Source organism: Carex rostrata, chromosome 17, assembly GCF_964058835.1.
Source record: "Carex rostrata chromosome 17, lpCarRost1.2, whole genome shotgun sequence".
Taxonomy (NCBI): Eukaryota; Viridiplantae; Streptophyta; class Magnoliopsida; order Poales; family Cyperaceae; genus Carex; species Carex rostrata.
The window spans coordinates 7,301,054-7,321,299 of NC_135934.1; the positions used below are offsets into that span (position 1 = coordinate 7,301,054).

A 20,246-nucleotide genomic window follows, 5' to 3' on the forward strand; every position below is an offset into this window, starting at 1 on the left:
CTAGTCAATGCTTTAAATAATTTATCTTTCTATCTAACGCAACCTCCGGTGAATTTCAACAAACATTTATTTCCTACTCAGATATCGTGGACGTTGATCAATTTTTTTTTTTCTTTCCTTGTATACAGACGTACTGTCATTCATATTCTCCAGGATATCAAGACTGTATCCCCTCAGGTACCTGAAGCTATTGCATGAGAAATCAACAGCCTGACCAAACTCAATCGGATACCTATGAATACTACAGTGGTCCGCTTTGAGATTCGTGCCAAGTTAAAATAACGGTCCGGATTTACTTTTTGCACCTCATGTACCTGGGGAGGGCCGAATTCTGTTCTTTTTATTGTTTTTTCACTTTGCATTTTTGCTTTCTTATTTGAATTGGGCTCTCATCTTCAGAAATAAAAGCTCCTACACTGACTGGGCCACCTTGGACATTATGGACCCAACAAATTGGCTAATAAAAACTGTTCAAATCTAGATGATTTAAATTATGTTCACAGTTTTATCTAATATTTTTTATCATTTATCTACTCCAATTCAGAATAGCACTTTAAAACTGTTCAAATCTTGATTTACATTTAATTTTCTCTCGAAGCAAAATTTTCCTATGCTTTCCATGAAGCTTGGTGTTCTTCAAATTTAGTGCACCATCTTAAACGGTCGCATCATCTCATTATCTTCATGATCCAATATCTGCGATAAACAAGTGATCAAATAAAAATTGTAAATCAAGTAACTGGTACCATCATTATATTATTGGTAGTCAATTTATTGTTTGATATTATGAGAATTAAGAAATTTTATCTTGACGGATATATTAAGCACAATGATATAAGTTTTTACGGTATTACTCCTAATGAGATGAAAAAAGTAAACTTACATGGCAATGGTACACATATCCCGGTTCAGCCGTTGGGTCAAAAGGAAACTTCTCATCAGCCGATAGTGGCCTAAACCGTACCAAAATCCTTGTTACAGTTCCAGGCCACATTTTGACAACATTTTTCCAACCCCTCTCATGTCGTACCACCTTGCGTTTTGTCCTCGTTACATGTTCGGCCAGATTACAAGACTTCACATCATTCTTTTTCATCATGCATTCCTTAAACTTATCTACATCTCCCAATTGCTGTGATTCCAATGCTGAAACCACACCTAAGTGCACGTGCAATGGGTGGTTATCGTCAGTCAGATTTATGACCTCCCAAATCTCATCTGTCCCTTCTTTTGGCATCTCTGTCACCGGATCGGTGAAAGATTTTGCATTTAGATACAGGTGGGTCGGGTCACCCGTTTTGCTTTCATATTCGTACATTACTATATGCCTTTTGACAGCAACTTCATTTAATTGCGGCTTTGGATATTTGAAAAGTGTGGAGGGTACATGAGAAAGGTCCTCTTCTCTCGACCGTCGAATCAAAAATTTCATTACCTTTCCATTTAAGTCATCCGTCGGATCTCCCGATGGGTATGGGTATGGTGCATCATTTAACAGAATTACTGAGTCTGAGTCAGATTCTGAAAAGTCGACAATAACATCAGCTCTTTCAGATGGGGCCAGGAGAAATTTTCTGGTTCTAACCGGCTTTGAAAGGTACACGGAGTCCGATGCCACATGGATGAATTTTGTACCGTCAGAGAAGTAAAGACTGAAGAACCGAGCATTGCTGGCATTCAGAATACGAAACCGGTATCGGCGACGGCGGACTGGCAGGTAGGGCCAGGCCTTGCCATTGACTATTATTGCAGTACCGAAGTACTCAGGTTGCCACTGTGGGTGGATGGAGGGATTGCAACCAGTGTTGTTCATATATACAAGGCCGTTGGTACGGAAGTCCCGGTCAAAGAGTACCAGTTGTCTATCAAACAGAGGACCTGAAGGGAGACCTAGAGAAGTCTCTTGAGGACTCGTGATGCGGTACGTGCCAAATAGGCCAGCTAGAATATTGACACGTGTCAAACCCATGGCATGATCATGGTACCTGTTCAATAATATCATTTAATATTTTGGTTACGCTGCTAATATTGATAGATATCATAAATAAACAAAAAAGGGTAATAAAAGTTGTAACACAATAAGCTACACAACTAGTTTTGACAAGGACATAAGGTCCGGACTGGTACAGTATGGTACCAGTACACTCATCATATTGTAAATGCTGTACCATAATGACACAACCATTCAACTCCCCTGATCACAAAAAGTTATCATGGTACGTACCAGAGATTGCCAGGTGGCTGAAAATTGGGATAGAAGTAGACAGGAGATGAGAACTGGGGTCCAGTGTCAGCGAATCCAGCCGTAAACCATGCCATGGAATTACCATCAGAAGAAGGTGGCTGGACCCCACCGTGCAGATGTACAACTGCAGGAACGCCTGAAATGGATTGTGCGGTGGTGATTGTGGTGTCCCACGGGAGGAAGTGCCGAGATGGCAGGTGATTGGTCCATGTGATGTATGTGGGGATGCCTTCGATTGCCTCGATTGTGGGCCCCGGTACTGTGGCCATCTCTTTCGTTATGCCATAAGCAAACACCCGGGTTGCTGGGAGATCCCGATGAAATTTCTGTCAAAATATAGGGCATAAAAGCATAATTGTGAATTCTTGCTTTTGATTCTTATTCACTCCACTAAGATATGCCTATGCAACAATCAAACGTCTTCCAAATATTTAAATTTAATTGAAGCCTTTTTTTGTACAACTTTTCTCTATTTATTTCCTTCTAAATTTAATTAATTTAAAAGTTACATACATGTGAGTGAGAATAAAAAAGTAACCCTTTCCGATGATAACATAATTAATTAAATTTTACTTAAAAACAATTACATACATTTAAATTATGAGAACTGACTAGCATCTATCTATAAAGAAGCACAGCATATTTGTTTAAGTTTCAGAAAATACATATACAACATGAGATATTGGCAGGTGGACATAGCAAATAAAATAAGCACAATCATTAATTTTATGATTGTACATAATTATTTTAGAATCCATACTCCATAGGCCGTAGCAAACTTTATCCTGCCAGTTTTCAAACTTTATCCTGCCAGTTTTCTGAATCTCAGAAAAGAGAAAAATCCAAAGAGGAAACTGCCAATATCTCACTGCAGGAGATAATGGGCTGGGCCAGGCTGTCTATTACCTTGGTCCTTGGCCTTTTCAATTTCATCAACAAATTCATATCCTCTCCAGTTTACTAAAACATGGAGATGCCTGTTATTGTATAATACTTGCGAGCAAGTGAGCATTCTGCCCAGATTTTTAGATTATTTAGAGAAATAAAACATAAGTATCTTATTGATTTTGAATGTGGGATTCATTATATATAAACTTATTCGACAATCATAAAAATTAATTTTTAATTTTTATTCCCAGTATATGAAATGTGAACATTGAATCTATCATGCACATAAAAATGATTAAATTTTATACAAATCTCTATAATAAATAACTTACAATTCACAACTCATATTTAATGTTTTTTATTGAATATTAAATACTATTTAAATTGTAGGAAATTTGAACATAATCACGAGTATTCTATAAATTCGTTTCTACTTTTAGAGTTATCTTTTAATCTAAAAAATATTGGCAAAATTATTAATGGATCCAAACCTTTTTAAAATTGCATTAATTATCTTGACTGGCGTGACAGCTTAAACAACAGTTGACAGAATGACAGTCTTAAATAAATGGAGACGATCCCAAATTGTTGTTGTGATAGATTTGGATAGGAGCGAACAAAACAACTATACTTGGAAGGTGACTCGGTGGCCATCTTGTCAGATAGTCTTGAAAAGATAACAAAAGCTGCTTCTACATTTGAACCTTTATTTGGATGGGAATAAGATCTTGAAAATTAATTTCGCAATATATTTTCTTTGAAAAAAAAGGTTTAATTTTTCAAAAATGGAAAATTGGATAATTCGAGCTATAGATTAAAAAAAAAATGCATCAGGGTGCGAAAATTTCAGTTTTATTTTTTGAAAATTTAACCAAATAATTGTTGTCTACAAAATTAGACAAATAACTTATTCAGCAAAGAAAAAAGCCACAATTTAAAACATGCTATTCACACAAAACAATTCCTTACAAATGACAATGTAAATTAAAAACAAAAAAGGTTGAGAGGAAAAAAACATACCCAAGTGGTGTCATACACAATTTCAGTATTTGTATTTATAATTTATGCAAGTAAAATATCTGTATAATTTCTTTTACAGAATTAAGCTGCATGCAATAAAGAAAGTCTTTTCCTTTTTATACAAAATTAGACAGATAACTTATTTCAGCAAAGAAAGAAGCCACAATTTTTTTTGAGAAATAAGAAGCCACAATTTGAAACAAGTCATATATATTCACACAATAATTCCTTACATATAACAATGCAAATTACAAAAAAAAAAAAAAAAAAAACAAAGGTGGAGAGGGAAAAAAAAAAACATACCCAAGTAGTGTCGTACATTCCGATTGTTAAGTTACCGGCGACAGGTACGCCGTCCTCGAAGCGGTACCCTTGAAGCTTAGGCATGTCCGGCAGCTCATCGACAAACATCTCAAGCTTCTTTGGTTGTAACAGGTTTATGCCATTGTCGCCATGCACATGCACAAACTCTATATATTGCACTAGCAACGCCAAGGAGAGAATGGAGGAGAGAAGATTGCTCTTCCCCATTTCTTGCTTCTTTGCGCCTTTTCTTAACTTCTATTATTATCTCTAGGTTTGTTTACTAGTATATATATAGAAAGAGAGAAGAGAAAGAAAGGTTTTAGAGATGAGATATGAATATATGATGATCATATGAAAATTGGGAATTTGGAAGTCAGAAAGTGGGTTTCATTTATGTTGTCTTTTCTTGAAAGGGATTTATGCAGATTCTAAAAGAAATATTCTTTGTATTTGTCAAAAAGAAAATAATTTCGGAAAATAATATAATAAAAAAAATATCTCTTTGATGAAATATAGAAGGCAAGATTTACTGCAGCAATGTAATTTGTAATGGGACCATCGAACAAATTAATTTCTTCTACTTAAATTTTAAATTGTTTAATACAAGACTACATAACTTTTAAATTAGCTCAAATTTAATGCATGCACAATTTAAAAAAATAAAAATAAAAATTTGTAATTTTAGCAATTCGAATTTGACTTCTCCGCCACAATTATTTTTGAGTCGCTTGAGGCCTCATGCCTTCAGCTTGACTAGAAATACAATGTATGTGTAATCAAATTATTAGATATGGAATATCTTTTTTTAGATACAAAAATAGAGATTTAGCTTACCAACTTTTATTTAATTGTTTATAAAAATATCTCTCTTTCTGGATTTTGAATCCACGATATCTCCTACGGAAAGTGTTATCTTTTGCTATTATACTAAAGGTTGATTTTATATCTGAAATAGATAATGAAATATAAATATATTTATAATAATTAAGTTCGTGTAGAGCTCGTAAACTGTAAAAAAAAAAAATTCTACACTGCTGGATAATTAGATTGATTTCAATCTAAACTCGACTCGACTTATATGATATTACAGAGATAATGCCACAATGCATCCTATCCTCAATCTACTCGCACTATAAAAAGCAACCTTGGAGCCTGACATCAAATAAAAATAAAAAAGCCAACCTGACATCATTTCTCCAAAGACCGCACCGCAGGTCGCAGGACCAAGAACGTGGAATGTAATTAATGAGCAATGAAGTACTTTCCATTTTTTTCTCACATCAGTCTTTTTGTTTCCACACATTAATTTTAAGAGGAATATTTTACATTTTAATAATATTGTTATCCGGCCCTTTAAAGTATTAAATAAAATGGTCCTCCATGCTTTCTTTTATTCTCTTTCTTTTTCCTCAAATTTCTTAGAGCAGTTATATCCGAGTAACTCAAATTAATTTCTAAATAACTATTAATTACTTTTTAAAAATTAAGGTTTTTAAAGTTTCTAACTCTCATATCTCTAAAATTAATTTTAGAGTTTCTATTAAATCACGTCAGCAACAAATTAAAAATTAAAAATAAGAAATAATTTGAGCTAATCATTTAACCAGCATAGAGTTTATAAACAGTTTCTTAATAAGAAACTCTCTCACATATCTAAATTAGAAACTATCACATCAGATTGGAAACTATAATAATACCAGGGATGCAGATTCTCTTATATTCTCTGTTATTTCTAATTGCGGGTAGATAGATAAAAAGGAAAAAAAATCTCTCACTATTACGAGACTACTTTGTTTTAATTTATACAATATTTGTTCTATTAGATAGTTTTTACACATATTAATTTTTCTATATATATCAAATAATTTGTACAGAAAAATGCAAAACTCAATCATGATGAAAAAAAACAAAAAAAGTAATATTTAAGAAATATAAAGTTTCAAATTAAAACTCTAAAAATATTAAATCAAATTACAGATTGCCGTATAATTTGAACAACTCTCAATTAATCGTCCGTACGGTTCTCCTATCCTGTAACAATTAAGGATCTAATTGATCGAGGCAGGGGCGGATCTACTGTAGCACAGGGGGGGCAGCTATCCCCCTTGGATTTCAAGTTTTAGTGGTGATTTATTGGTACCGATCAACTTTGCTCTTCCCTGAAATTGTTTTGTCCCCCTCTGGATGTTTGATTTGTAATTCGGATTAAATTTAGTATTGAAATCAAAATAAATTTTTTGAATTATGATTGGTAATATTAATTATAAGTTATAGGATCAGAAATTATAAATTAGGGTATTGAAAAATATAAATCAAAACATTGTTTCTTTATCGAGTACTCAATTAGTTAATGGGTTTAAATTTGATAAGCTATTTAAATTCAATTTGATATTTTTTTGCTCCCCTGATAAAAATTCTAGATCCACCCCTAGATTGAGGCCACCTGACTTTTATTCAGACCGGACAAATTGCAGAGCATTCTGATCTCTTAATGTCTCCACTTATCTTGACAAATTCTACACGGATCCATGGTGCACCACAATCACGTTTTTCTCTATTTGACATTTCTGTGGGCTCAATAATCTCTTAAAATTAAGATTGTGGTTTCTGAGTTTATGAATGAAAAACATCCATGATATTATGTCTGCCTCATGGCGAGAAAAGATTCCTGTTATATATCAGACAGAAACAGTTCAAAAGAGAAAGGAAGAAAATGAGAAAAAGCTGATTACTCTGTTTCTCAACATGTGAGGCGAAGTGAGGGAGGTTTGGGACCATTTTTTCCCTCCTGCTTAGAACCTTATTGGAAGCTCCACACAAGCTATAATATTCCAATCTTTTAAATATCTTCATATTGATTATTGGGTGTAGCAAACACATGTCAGCTTCTGACAAGATTTCAAAAAAAAAAAAAGATTATTGGGTGTAATTCTGTATCATACAAACACAGACTTGAGCACATGATGCACAGTCAGATTCTAGATTTTATGTGGATGGTGCCAATAAAGGAAAGTTATTGGTGGTGACAATTGAAGTTCCGTGGAAATGATACTTCCAAAAATTAAAATCTATGTTGCATGAATACGGATACGGGTATCGTATCGGATATGATACGGATACAGAGATACGGCAATTTTAAAATATCATGGATACAATACGTCTATTATATATATATATATAGAGAGAGAGAGAGATGGGCTATGGTGCATTGCAATGCATGGAGGGGTTTGTGCATTAGATCATAAATCTAAAATTCAAAATTCAAATGGCCGATCCAAACCGTTCATCTTGTTCTCCATATTAATATGTGCTTGGAGACCAAATTTTATATTTTTCTGAATTTGTTTACTATTTATTAAGTATTTTACAAAATTGTTGATCCAACGGTGGCTTAACAAAATAGTAAAATCAGCAGCCACCGTTGGATCAACAATTTTGTAAAATACTTAATAAATAGTAAACAAATTCAGAAAAATGTAAAATTTGGTCTCCAAGCACATATTAATATGGAGAACAAGATGAACGGTTCGGATCGACCATTTTGATTTTGAATTTTAGATTTATAATCCAATGCACAAATCCCTTCATACATTGCAATGCACCATAGCCCATCTCTCTCTATATATATATATATATTTTATTATTTTAATTATAATATTAATTGAACACATGTATATATAAATTAATTATTAAAAATTCTATGATGTATTCCAGTGGCAACATAGGTATAAACACAAATTGGTCTACGCACGGGATCTGGCACGACGCCATCCGTTACTATTGGTTCATATTAGCACACACTCTTTACAATCACAACTTTATATTAAATAGCAAAGCAGCTCTGTTTGAACACCAATTATGATGTATCCCAGCGGCGAAGGGGTGTGCTTTTAATTTAGACGTTCTAGGGTAGGGGTGAGTAATGAGCGAGCATGAGCGAGTTAGGGTATGCTCGTGCTCGCTCATTTAATAATGAGCGAGTTGTTAAATGAGCGAGTTCAAGCGAGCGAATAAATGAGCGAGTCAGAAATGAGCGAGTTTTAAATGAGCGAGTTATGAGCGGCTCACGAGTTATGAGTACTAAAATTTAATAAATTGTCATAATTCAATTAAATAGAATAATGACAAAAAAATCAATGGTATTACAAAAATAGAATAATAACAACATAAACTAACAATAGCATCAACAAACAACAATCAACAAAAACTAAAGCAGCACTAATAAAAATCCAACATAAATCCAAAAACATAAACTAACAACAACACACTGTTTTGAGGCGTCTGTTTAAAAAAATAAATAAATGTATAAACTATGAATATTTGGGTTGAATGTGGCGGTGGGATTAGATGTGGCAAATTTTAAATGAGCGAGTTATGAGCGAGTTGGGGCATGCTCATGCTCGCTCATTTAATAAATGAGCGAGTTGTTAATGAGCGAGTTTAAGTGAGCGGATAAATGAACGAGTTCAAGTGAACATTTAGTGAGCGAGTTATGAGCGGCTCACGAGTTATGAGCAATTTACTCACCCCTATTCTAGGGTTCGATTCACGCCAAGTGCTAGAATATATATTTTAGAAGTTGGTCTATGCGTGGTGCATGCATGCTTTGGCGCTAGTTTACGGTGCACGGGTCTACGGGCGGTCTGGCGTATCCAAGTTGGTCTATGCGCGGTGCATGCTCTGGCTTTAGTTCACAGTGCACGGCTGGCGTATCCGAGTTCGTATTCAGACACAGAACGCCGTATCCCTGTGTGTTAGGGCTGCATGAAAAGCTCGCGACTCGTGAGCCGCTCGAACTCAACTCGCTAACAACTCGTTTATTTAAAATTCGAGTTAATCTGACTCGAGTTGAGCAATTCGTTTAACTCATGAGCTGAGTTCGAGTTGGACTCAGCTCACTCGGTAACAACTCGGACTCGTTTAATTAATTATTTACCTCCGCTCCGGGCCTCCAGCCCATTTCATTTTCCTTATTTTCCTGGCTTGACTTGACGCTTTGACTCAATCACTAAGTAACTCAAGTTCTAACCTAGTTTCCACACACCACTCCGCTCTTGCTCCAGTCTCCAGAGTATCACTATTGACCCGGCGATCGTCGTCGGCGATCTGCGCCTGGCCGTTACCACCAGACTAGGAGACACGTCACGATCGCGGCCGTCTCCGTCCTCCGCGATCCGCACGATCCGTGCTCTCACTATCTAGTTCTTAGACAGTCAGACACTCAGACTCACTTCAGATTTCAGAAGTTCGGGTAAATACTCACTTTTTACTAATACTTTTGTTTTTATTTTCAGCAATCAGCTATAGAGGAAGAGAATTTGGATATTCCAATTCCAAACGAGCAATGATTACTCAAATGGTATGATATTACTTTTTTTTCTCAAAACTATAGCATATCGGTTTAGTACAAAGAATATAATTAGTTGGGTAATAAGCAACTTACAATTATTAGTTTCTAATTTCTGTCGTTGTTTCTTTCAACTAGAAAATTTCTCCACATTACCTAATATTTTATTGTAGGCTTGAATGAAGTAAGAAATTACCTTTCACAATGCCAGCTTCAAAGGGCTGGGTGAATGGACTTGCTCAATTCCTCTCTCTAATTCCTGGAATTTCAATTAATATAGGTTGAAGATTTGAAGATGAAGATGATTATCGGGGATCATTTGATCTTTTTTGTTTTGTTATCTGAAAGTGTGACATATTTTAAATATGTACTGTTTGTGTTGTTTAAATTCTGGATTGTTTGGTTGTGATATTTTGAACAGTGTGACGTATTTTTAAGTATGTCATTTGTTTCTTTTGTCAAATGATCACTGATATATTTTGAAAATGTTATGGGTTGGTATCAAATGGGTTGAGATTCTCGTAATATTTTAATTTTTAATTTGATCAAACTAGTTGCTGAAATGCACATTCACACTTTTATTTTGATTTTGATTACTATTTCGACAGTCAGCAGAGACTGTGTATGGCATATGCCTATGCTAAACTAAAAATTATAAAGAAAAACTTATCGAAAACGAGTTGACTCACGAGTTACGAGTCAACTCGAGTTACTCGCGAGTTACGAGTCAACTCGAGTTACTCGCGAGTTGAATTCGAGTCAACGAGCTAGCTCGGCTCAGAATTTCCAACTCGAGTCAGCTCGTTCCACTTTCTTCCGAGTTGAGTTCGAGTTATCCATAACTCGAGCTAACTCGGCTCGTTAGCAGCCCTACTGTGTGTCAACGCGTATCAGAGACCGTATCAAGCGGTAAAGGATACGCCAGCTCATCCGATACGCCACCTGGTGTATCTGATACGTATCAGTGCCGTATCGGGTGCATATCCGTATCCGATACGCGTGTGATACGGATACGGAGCTTAAACTGGCGTATCGGGGTAACATAGATTAAAATGGAAGAGACGCTAAACAAATTGTATATACTAAGATTATATTTATATTTATATTTTATTGAGGAATACAAGTAAATTAATACTAAATGGATTACCAAAGTGATAATTGTATCACAACTACATATAGGGATATTGCTTGGATAATTATTTAATGGATGAGAGTAATGACAAATAACATGTATATACTATTAATATTTATAATTAAACATGTATATACTATTGATATTTATAATTAAAGACTAGTATACAACACAAGAGCCTTTGACATAAAAGAAAAAGAAAAAATTAATATATTTTTACAGTAGATAGGTTAATAAATATTGATATATTTATATCCCTATGTGTTTTAATTTAAACAAATATAAATTATTTATATATGTACTGGAGTTGTGTTTATCATATTTAATGATTAATTATATATGAATGTAAATTAGCATATTCTCAAATAAAATTCTCAAACTAAAGAAGCAGATTTTCTTGAATTCTACGGGCAATTAAGCATTCTATAAGAAGGTATATTGATTCTTGAGTTCTGATTACAAACACAATAATGAAAGGACTGTTGATTGGTATTAAACTATTAATATAGCGTTCGAAACAATTTCTCCATCAAGTGATTACTCATTATGCAACTTATTAATATTGTGCTACCTCCACTTTCTCCATTAAGTGATTAATCATTATGCAATTGACTAATTAGATTTTGATACTTTACAGTCATACTTCATAAATCCACATAAATATTGCTATCAACCAAACACTAAAATACTTCCTCTCTCTCTCTCTATATATATAGTGCGATCAGAATTTTCTACCACCCAAATAAATAAAGAGATTTTGGAGGCTAGTAAGCAAAATTTGTGTTTTCTTACAAGGAAATAAAGTTGAAGCATTTTCTCAGCTCTCCTCCCTAATTATTCTTATTACTTTGATATCTCCCTTGTTACTCTTATTATTTTGAAGAGCGAAGAGCCACTCTTTATGGATTTACTGGCCTGTAGGCAATCTCAAGAGCAACTTGGAAAACATCAAACACCCGGGCATTTTAATTAAAACTCTAAAAAAAAAAAATTTACAAAAATGTCCTCAAGTTCAGTTTTTTTTAAAAAAAAAAAAACTGCCTCAACCGCTCGGGGTAGGGGCGGTCCATACTCCTAGCTGACCGTCCGGGCCAGAGGCAATCCACTAGGGACCAGACCGCCTGGGGGCCGCCGGGCAGTCCTCTATTTTTTTTTTTTAGAGATCTTAATATTTTGATTTAAATAATTTTGTGAATAAAATTTTTTTTGTTTAGAGTATATGCCAAAAAATAAGACATTTGATATATTTATGAAGTGATGTTGTAACTCTTTATAACTTTAATTTGTTTTGTCAGTTGGATATCACAAGTCTAAAGATAACACTAATTAAGAACTTGGCATTGATTCTTAATCATTTATTTTATTCAAATATACACAAGGAAATATAATTAGATTGCCTTCATGATGTCAACTTCTTCTTTTTTAGAGAATAATTAGAGAGCGAGAGAGAATAATTGGATTATTTGCTTATTGTCGACATATACCATTTGCTCGGAGATAGGCAAATGAACGCAATAAATAGTAAATGTATTTTAAAATAACTATATGAATAATTCTTGAATAATCTCTTAGGCTTTTGACTAAACAAAATACCGATCGTTGTGTCTACCGTTGAACGAAAACTTAAACTAAATTTTTGAAACACTAAACGATGTTTTTTTGAAATTCGGATGCCTGGGGTTTTTCTCCGAGCAAAATCCGAATCCGTCTCGTCCCTCCATTTCCGAAAAGTAGTCATACGCGCAAATCCGACTTTCCTAACCAAAGTTATGACTATTTAAAGTTTTTTCAAAAGCTGAACTTTGAAAATTCATAACTAATTATAGAAAAATTCAAATAAATTGAAATTTGTGTCAATTCTATGTATTTTTGAATGCTCTAAATGTTGGTGTAATCACTTTTGCAGTTTGATCCCTCTAGACTTGCTAATTTATCAGCAGATGTTAAATTTGATGTTTTTAGTGCATTAAACTATACCAGTGGTCTTTGCCTAGTGCTTGATTGCTGAGTTTGGACTTGGTACCATACCAGAGATCAATCTAGGGTGTCTAGAGTGCTTTGTGCATGGACAGAAATCTAATTTGAAATTTAAACATATTTTAGTAGCTCTAAACTACTGTTTTAGTACCAAAAATAAAGAAAAAAATCAACAAGCTATCAAAACTTGAAAATTTTTGAATCAAGATCAAGTCTTAATTAGTGTTATTTTTAGATTTATGATATCCCTGACAAATCAAATGAAAGCAATATAAGAATTCGGCTCAGATAATGATATTTGCAGCACAATAATGTAATCAATTTGGGAAAAGAAAAAATAAATAAAATAAGTCAAATAGACAGATGACAACAACAAAAAAGCCACAGCATATCCATTTGATTTGAGATCATATTTGAAACAAAATATACCAAAATATAAACTTATGACTGAAATATCGTAGAAAATTGTGCCATTTGCCCATTTCTAACATGCTCAAACAATAAAAAAAAATACAAGAAAAACAAAACAAAAAAACAAAACCAAGTCCTCCCTAGAACACGAACAGTGTTCCATGGAACTCCTCAAAGAGTCTCCAAACACCACTCTGCCACACATTTGGACAAATAACATAATAAATTCAAATCAAATATACTATATTAAACTTACTGTGGCACTATTTTCCAGACACGGATGCAAGCGTCTTCACCGGCACTGACGATACAATCTTCTTCAGTGAAGGTCAAACCGTACACACCTCCCAAGTGGGCCCCTTTGATGGTTATGCGGTGGGATGCAGGCTTCTCCAGTTCATAAACAATCACGCAGGTGTCCAGTGATCCTGTGGCTATCAGACGACTGTCAGGTGACCAAGTGAGACAGTTTATGCGGGCTGTATGGTACAACATGTTTTTCAGCTTCACCTGATACATTGCATGAACAGAATACTCTTGTTAGCATTTCATGAGCTTTATTAGAGAAAATTATCTAGGTTTCAATAATCATTAGGCACAATCCGGGTATCTATATATATAGTGCGTCAGATTGCTGCTTGTCCTGTAGTTTAACTATAACTTGTTAATACATAATAGTTAAAGATCACAACCTAACACAAAGGATATTAGTAGAAGGCAAGGATTGACAGCCAATTGTTTTTTTTTTCTTTTCTTTTAAATCTGGAATATCAAAATTCCACAAGTAGATGTGAATTCATATTGGATAAATGTGGAGTAGAAAATTTGAAGTTTTGAAAAACTTCGTCTGTGTCCCAAGCCAGGAAAAAGAACGAGGGTTCGTGATAGGCTTGGCGAGCCAGAGGTAAAAAAAAAAAAAGCCTTTTATGGAAATGAAACCCTCACGAATTGGGCAGTAGTACTAGGATAGGTGACCTCCTGGGAAGTCCTTGTGTTGCTGATTCCGGTTGGATTTCATTTCTAGCCCACCCCAACTTGTTTGGGAATAAAGGCTTTGAAGAAGAAAAGAAAAATTGCATGTTCTCTATGAGATAGATATCCCACGGGATAACAACTAGCACCTCCATTATTTTCATGGTTCATTTAATGAATCTTAAGGTAAGTACAAACACCCCCTTATATTTGCATCATGGTTTCAAACACCTTCTGCTCAAAGAGAACATGTATATCCTGACATTTCCTATACAGTTGGCAATACACTTTTTCATTTAATTTATAATTAAAAATGCCCTTCATCATCATCTTCTATGGCCATGCAATCACCAAAAAAGTTAGGATTGCAATATTAACATGGTAATAGGTATGTTGTGACATGATAATGAGATCAAGCAATATGACATATGCATATGCTGACATAGAAATCAATATATGGCAACATGACAGTGAGGTATGATGATATCAGATGCCAAAATGTGGCCAATTAGATGCACACATTAAGAGAGAAGAGAATAATTGAAGCTTGTTACAAAATTAAAGGGGTATTTGTTTTGGGGGGGCTTCAAACTTCAGTGTAAATGTAGGGAAATTTTTGTACTTTGCCTTGAATTTTATGGAAAATTAACTTTGTAAACATGTTAATGTTTCGACTAAAATCTTCAATTATTAAATGAATATGCCTGAATCTAAATTTTTTGAAGTCTAAGTACCAAAAGAAAAATGAAATTGGTCTTGACAGTTCCTATCAACCGATTTGGATTTGGCATTAAGGTTTTGTTTGTTCAAGAGCCAAAAGATTGAAAAGCAAGTTATATTTAGGCCTGTAATTAATTCACTGAATAAAGAAAAAATAATTTGACCCTCAAACATTTGTGTATCGCACAAGGATACACAATTGGAAACCTACCTCTCTGGTGGCACGGTCCCACACAACAGCCTCTCGATTTGTATCCGCAGAAGCATACATGGAACCATCAGGAGAGTACTTTATTGTTGTAATTGCCCCTCGGTGCTTCTCTATCACTGCCTCCTCTTTAAGTGCATCACCATCAACAGTATAAACATGCAATTTACCATCTTGCCCCCCCACGACAACCTCATTTCCTTCATGAGAGACAGCCACTGCTGTGACTGTAAAACCCAAATTGACATTTGAGACAATTTTTAGGTCTTTAAGTATTACGGCACCAGAGTCAGTTGCCACCAAAACAAGTCCAGGGGACCCACTTGCCAGACTCAGGTCCTTTGGTTGGGAACCAATGTCAATCGACTCAGCATCTCCACATTGATCTCCATTTAATGGGATCCTCCAGACCTAATTCGAACAAAAAGATAAATAAAAGACTCAAAAGAAGAGATAACTACTACTCAAAAGGTACCAGTTTAATGTCTACATAGATGGTATATGAAATTCACTTTCATTTTACTTATGGATTATATATTTAGTATTTATTAGAGATCTTGATTTATCTTTTTTTTTTCATTTTGCTGTGTATGATTCCTATGACACATACTTTACCATCAAGAATATAAGTTATGGAGGTAGATCATATCCTTCTGGAAAAAAAAAATGCTAATCCCCTCCAATGGAAGCATCTCAACAAAACAAGTAAATCAGAAGATATACAAGGGTACATTTGATCCAAAATAGGTGTACAAATTCAGAAAAGATACAAGGCCATAGACAGTACCCAATTCCCAAAACAACAATAACAAAACACGAAGATAACAACTCATCACCTTATTATCAAATCCAGATGTAAGAATTTCACCTTCGGTAACCAAAAAGCACTTAATTTGTGTATTCTCCTTTCTCAAGATCCTTCCACCAAACCCGAAACCCGGAATCCACTTCACAATTACACCATCATAGCTGGTTGACAGGATCCGCTTCTGTCCATCCTGTACCACGCACGACAAGGAGTTAACATTTTTCATGTGGCCTGAGAATGTTAACGGGTCCTGATCCAAGTCAGGTGCTGAGTAGAGATTGAACAACCCGCCAAGAGAAACAGTAAGTAGTTTGTCCTTTTGCCAGAAACAGGAGATCAGCATGTCATCTATGCCACCAATCCCTGGTGGGGTCAGGGTTTTTGTCACTTTTCCATTCCCATCCTCTGTTATATCCCATATTTTTGCTGTCTTGTCGGCTGACACTGTAAGGACCTATGTTGAAATATTTGTAGAGAAGAGCATGTGTGGTGGTCAATGTGCATAATTATTGGATGATAAATAAAAAAATATCATAGGTAGTGTAAATGAAAATTATCAGCCAAAAACCTTCATCTCCTTTTTGTGAACACAAATTAACACTCTACCACTCTTCTTAAATTACTAATTCATGCAAGTGATACTAAAGGTACTTTGGGCACTCTGACAAGTATGTTGTGTATTTTAGCGCACAGAATAAAAGGTTACGCAGGCTAATCTTTTCTATGCAGGGTATATTGAGCATTATATCTTTCTACAGAGTCTAGGGGATAACATAGAAGTCATTCAATAAGAGAAAAATATTTACTTGTTTACTGTCTGGGCTCCAATTAACGGCATATATGCTTCCAGTGTGGCCACCTTCAGTAGACAGCTCACCAATTTTGCTCCCAGTTTTTCCATCATAAAATAAACCTTTCTTATCAGAGCTGACGCTGATAAACTTAGTTCCATCAGGAGCATATCTCACACAATTTACAAAGTTTGTGTGATCCCTATAACAGAAATTTAGAAGCATAAAATTCAAACTATTGGTTTGTATGAGAAAATAAGTTCCAAAGATTTTTCGATTAAAAAAATAAGAAGAACAACCTGAGAGAGTGTGCGAATTTAAAAGGAGGTCCCTCATAGAAATTGACCAAGAAATCTTCACCACATGTCGCAATACGAAAGGGCCGTGTCGGCTTAAATGCACAGCTCAGCACCCTTCTTGAGTGGCCATCAAAATCACCAACTGTCGTACCAGTATCCCACCTGCACCATGTTTGAAATACTAAGAACAGCTATTTAGACTAACAAGAGTTACACACTGCATTTCCCTAAAGAAAAAGGATTGCATATGTTTTCTACATGAATCAGAATATACACATTAATTGATGCTTGAGAATTTTATATAGTATCTAACTAAAAACATAACAACGTCAAATTCTTACGCAATTAAGGCAAGATCGCAACTAATTTTAGTACAAAAAAGGAAGTATGCCTGGGAATCTAGCTCAAATCGTAGGAAATGAAATAAAACAAACTCACATACATGAATGCACGAACAAAAGATTTGCCTCTTCCATCTCCTGACACCACAATCCTCTGTCCATCAGGGGACCATTGCAAATCGTCGATCCGACCTGACAAAGGCCTGAACTCATTCTTTAGTGCCCGATCACCGTACCGACCCCACACTCTGACAACACCTGACACGTCAGCTGAAGCTACCCACTCTCCGTTCGGGGAGAACCGTGCCACCGTGACGGGATGCGAGTGCTCACCATAGACTAAGGCTTCGAGTGGGTTGAGGAGACTACGGATCACCACGGATCGACCGTTACAGTACAAGAATGAGTCCGTTTTTGGGTCGCCTGAGATCAAGATCCCACGGCCGCGCTCGGTGCTGGGTGCGCATGCGTAGGTTTCTTTTAGCTCCGCCATTAGAGAGAGAGAGACAGAGAGGTTAGCTGGAGAGGAACAAAAGAAAGCTCTGATCCTTTGATTGTTTCGTTTCCGAGCGCGCTGACACTTCCAAACGGGCCCCGCTATTCATAGTAAACGGTCAATTTATGGTCAAAGCGTGGTAATCGGAGAAATGGATGGGGGTGTCAATGGTTAGTTGGTTACTATATACCCATACCATTAAGCTTAATGACCTTATCTATATTCTAGGGTGTGCTGTGCTCACTAGGAGAGTTTGGTGAGCTAGGGTGTGTTGTGCTCACTAGGAGAGTTTGGTGAGCACAACTTCAAAAGTTTATCGGATCAATTTTAAATGTTGAATTCAAACCGTTGAAATCTATGTGCTTCATGAATGATTCATGTGCATGCAAAATTTTGAAAGTTTCGAGTTCATTTGCTACACGGTCAAGCGGTCAAAGAAATGAATATTTTATTAAGTTAATTTATAAGTTGTTTTATATAGTCAATTTTTATTATTTCTTTGACCGCTTGACCGTGTAGCAAATAAACTCAGAACTTTCAAAATTTTGCATGCACATGCATCACTCATGAAGCACATGGATTTCAACGGTTTGGATTTGGCGTTTGAAGTCAATCCGATAAACTTTTGGAGTTGTGCTCACCAAACTCTCTTAGTGAGCACATCACACCCTAGCTTTACTCTTCTATCTATATTCGTTAAGAATTTATTTTATCTTATTCCACTCATATCCATTAAAATTAGCAGATAACGAAACTGTAGTGAACGAATAACGAATAATACAAACATAATAATTTTATTATCTTTACAAATAAATAATCAAAATTTATCATGTCATACATATGCAATCACAATTACTAATATATAAAATTAAAATACAAACAGTGTTCTAAATAGCTAGCTATAGCTACACTATAGCTTTTTTCGGACCCTAAAAACTATGGCGCTATGGGTGATATATAGCTAGCTACTTAGTGCAATTGCTTATTTTTTTAACCGTCCAGCTATACCGCTATAATCACTATTTAAACCATTGAATACAAATATACAATCAATTCTAACTAATAATATTTTTATAAAGTAAAACAAATCAAAATCACAAATAACTTTTCTAACAAATTCAATTTGTTAACTAAATAACAAAACATTCAAATAAAAAAATAACATGTTTAGCATAATATTCTTCTTACAATAACATGCATAAATTTTCATATGATGTAATTTATTTTATATAATTATCTATTACCCAACGGGTACGAAATAGCATTTACCCGTACCCATATCCATTTATCTAAAGAAAAAAAATCCTTACCTATACCCATATCCATACCTAATAAGCAAACGACAAAAAAATTTATCCATACCCGTCTTATCGAATGCGATACGGGTAGGTTCAATGGGTATCATTGACACCCCTAGAAATGGAGATACTTATTTTGATCTAGAGCGTTTGAAGCAGATCGAACGGTTGGTTCTGCTCTGTCCCCTACCACCATGTGCCGTTTGTCGGTTTGTGTAGGATTATCTACACCGTCAGATTTAATAAGAATCCCTACAGATAATAACGAAGTTGTAGGGGATTATCAACATTGTCAGAGGTAACAAAAATTTACACAAACTTATGAAGTATTTTTCAATCATATAAGAAGTTTTTATTGCAAAAACTTGCAAAAAGTATGTTTGTGTGTAAATCACTAGACTTACACGTTGATTCTGCATACCACATTTTATATGCAACGTCAGATAAATCGACAAATTAAGAACATATAAAAGGGACACTAATGGTTATTATTACCCTTTTTACTCTTCTTTCTTTCCTCAATTTTTTGTATTTCTAAATCCCTAGGAATATTATTTTTTATTTATAAATCCCTAGGAATATTATTTAAAATATAGCCCATAACTTAATTTTAGTACAAGCCCCGTTCACAACCTAGCCCCCTTTTCCATTAAAAGCATCATAGTAATATTTCATATGGGGCATATGGCCATCAAACTTAACATTCTTTTCTATACTCTTTTATTTATTTAACTTGTTATTAAAAAATAAATTGACTCATTAATCAATATGCTTTCCTTTGCTTCTATTCTTGAGTTGCGGTAAATTGTAATTAAAAAAAGTATACTCTGTCCATGCAATTATGCAAATCGGGTGCATGCCAGCTTAGATGTGGAACCCAGTCGCGCCTATTTTTTTATTATAGAAATTATATAAAAATAATACAAAAATTTAATAGAGGGTAGGGAATTTTGATCCCGCGGAAGAAACCGTAAAATTTCTTTCTTT

At 34.8% G+C, this 20,246-nt stretch overlaps 2 protein-coding genes and 1 long non-coding RNA gene across 6 annotated transcripts; 1 reads left to right on the top strand and 2 right to left on the bottom strand.

The window, feature by feature from the left end:
• Nucleotides 1–461: 461 nt before the first annotated feature.
• LOC144568466 (multicopper oxidase LPR1 homolog 2-like) lies at nucleotides 462–4,831 on the bottom strand. Of its 2 annotated transcripts, none has more exons than XM_078318823.1 (4): nucleotides 4,457–4,831; nucleotides 2,225–2,571; nucleotides 884–1,985; nucleotides 462–696 (listed from the first exon to the last, which is right to left on the bottom strand). In XM_078318823.1, exons 1-4 carry the CDS (start codon nucleotides 4,682–4,684, stop codon nucleotides 643–645), a joined length of 1,731 nt encoding a protein of 576 aa, XP_078174949.1. In that variant the 5' UTR covers nucleotides 4,685–4,831; the 3' UTR covers nucleotides 462–642. The 2 variants fall into 2 exon arrangements, with proteins under 2 accessions (XP_078174949.1, XP_078174950.1); XM_078318824.1 differs by lacking the exon at nucleotides 4,457–4,831 and adding an exon at nucleotides 4,154–4,201.
• A 4,644-nt stretch (nucleotides 4,832–9,475) lies between these two features.
• Nucleotides 9,476–10,312, top strand: LOC144567918 (uncharacterized). Of its 2 annotated transcripts, XR_013515558.1 has the most exons (3): nucleotides 9,476–9,671; nucleotides 9,754–9,818; nucleotides 10,087–10,312. It is a non-coding gene; the product is annotated as an uncharacterized LOC144567918 (long non-coding RNA). The 2 variants fall into 2 exon arrangements; XR_013515557.1 differs by having other exon boundaries at nucleotides 9,476–9,818.
• A 2,966-nt stretch (nucleotides 10,313–13,278) lies between these two features.
• On the bottom strand, nucleotides 13,279–18,034 carry LOC144568128 (actin-interacting protein 1-2-like). Of its 2 annotated transcripts, none has more exons than XM_078318363.1 (6): nucleotides 17,567–18,034; nucleotides 17,125–17,286; nucleotides 16,841–17,027; nucleotides 16,063–16,488; nucleotides 15,230–15,637; nucleotides 13,279–13,836 (listed from the first exon to the last, which is right to left on the bottom strand). In XM_078318363.1, exons 1-6 carry the CDS (start codon nucleotides 17,956–17,958, stop codon nucleotides 13,579–13,581), a joined length of 1,833 nt encoding a protein of 610 aa, XP_078174489.1. In that variant the 5' UTR covers nucleotides 17,959–18,034; the 3' UTR covers nucleotides 13,279–13,578. The 2 variants fall into 2 exon arrangements, with proteins under 2 accessions (XP_078174489.1, XP_078174490.1); XM_078318364.1 differs by having other exon boundaries at nucleotides 17,563–18,034.
• Nucleotides 18,035–20,246: the final 2,212 nt, after the last annotated feature.

Coding starts and splice junctions, on each gene's coding strand:
- LOC144568466 (XM_078318823.1), bottom strand. CDS start 4,684: ATGGGGAAGAGCAATCTTCTCTCCTCCATTCTCTCCTTGGCGTTGCTA. Junction 2,572..4,456: donor GAATGTACGACACTACTTGG/GTATGTTTTTTT, acceptor ATATTTTGACAG/AAATTTCATCGGGATCTCCC. Junction 1,986..2,224: donor CAGCCACCTGGCAATCTCTG/GTACGTACCATG, acceptor ATTATTGAACAG/GTACCATGATCATGCCATGG.
- LOC144568128 (XM_078318363.1), bottom strand. CDS start 17,958: ATGGCGGAGCTAAAAGAAACCTACGCATGCGCACCCAGCACCGAGCGC. Junction 16,489..16,840: donor GGAGCCCAGACAGTAAACAA/GTAAATATTTTT, acceptor ATTTCAACATAG/GTCCTTACAGTGTCAGCCGA. Junction 13,837..15,229: donor GGGACCGTGCCACCAGAGAG/GTAGGTTTCCAA, acceptor GCAATGTATCAG/GTGAAGCTGAAAAACATGTT.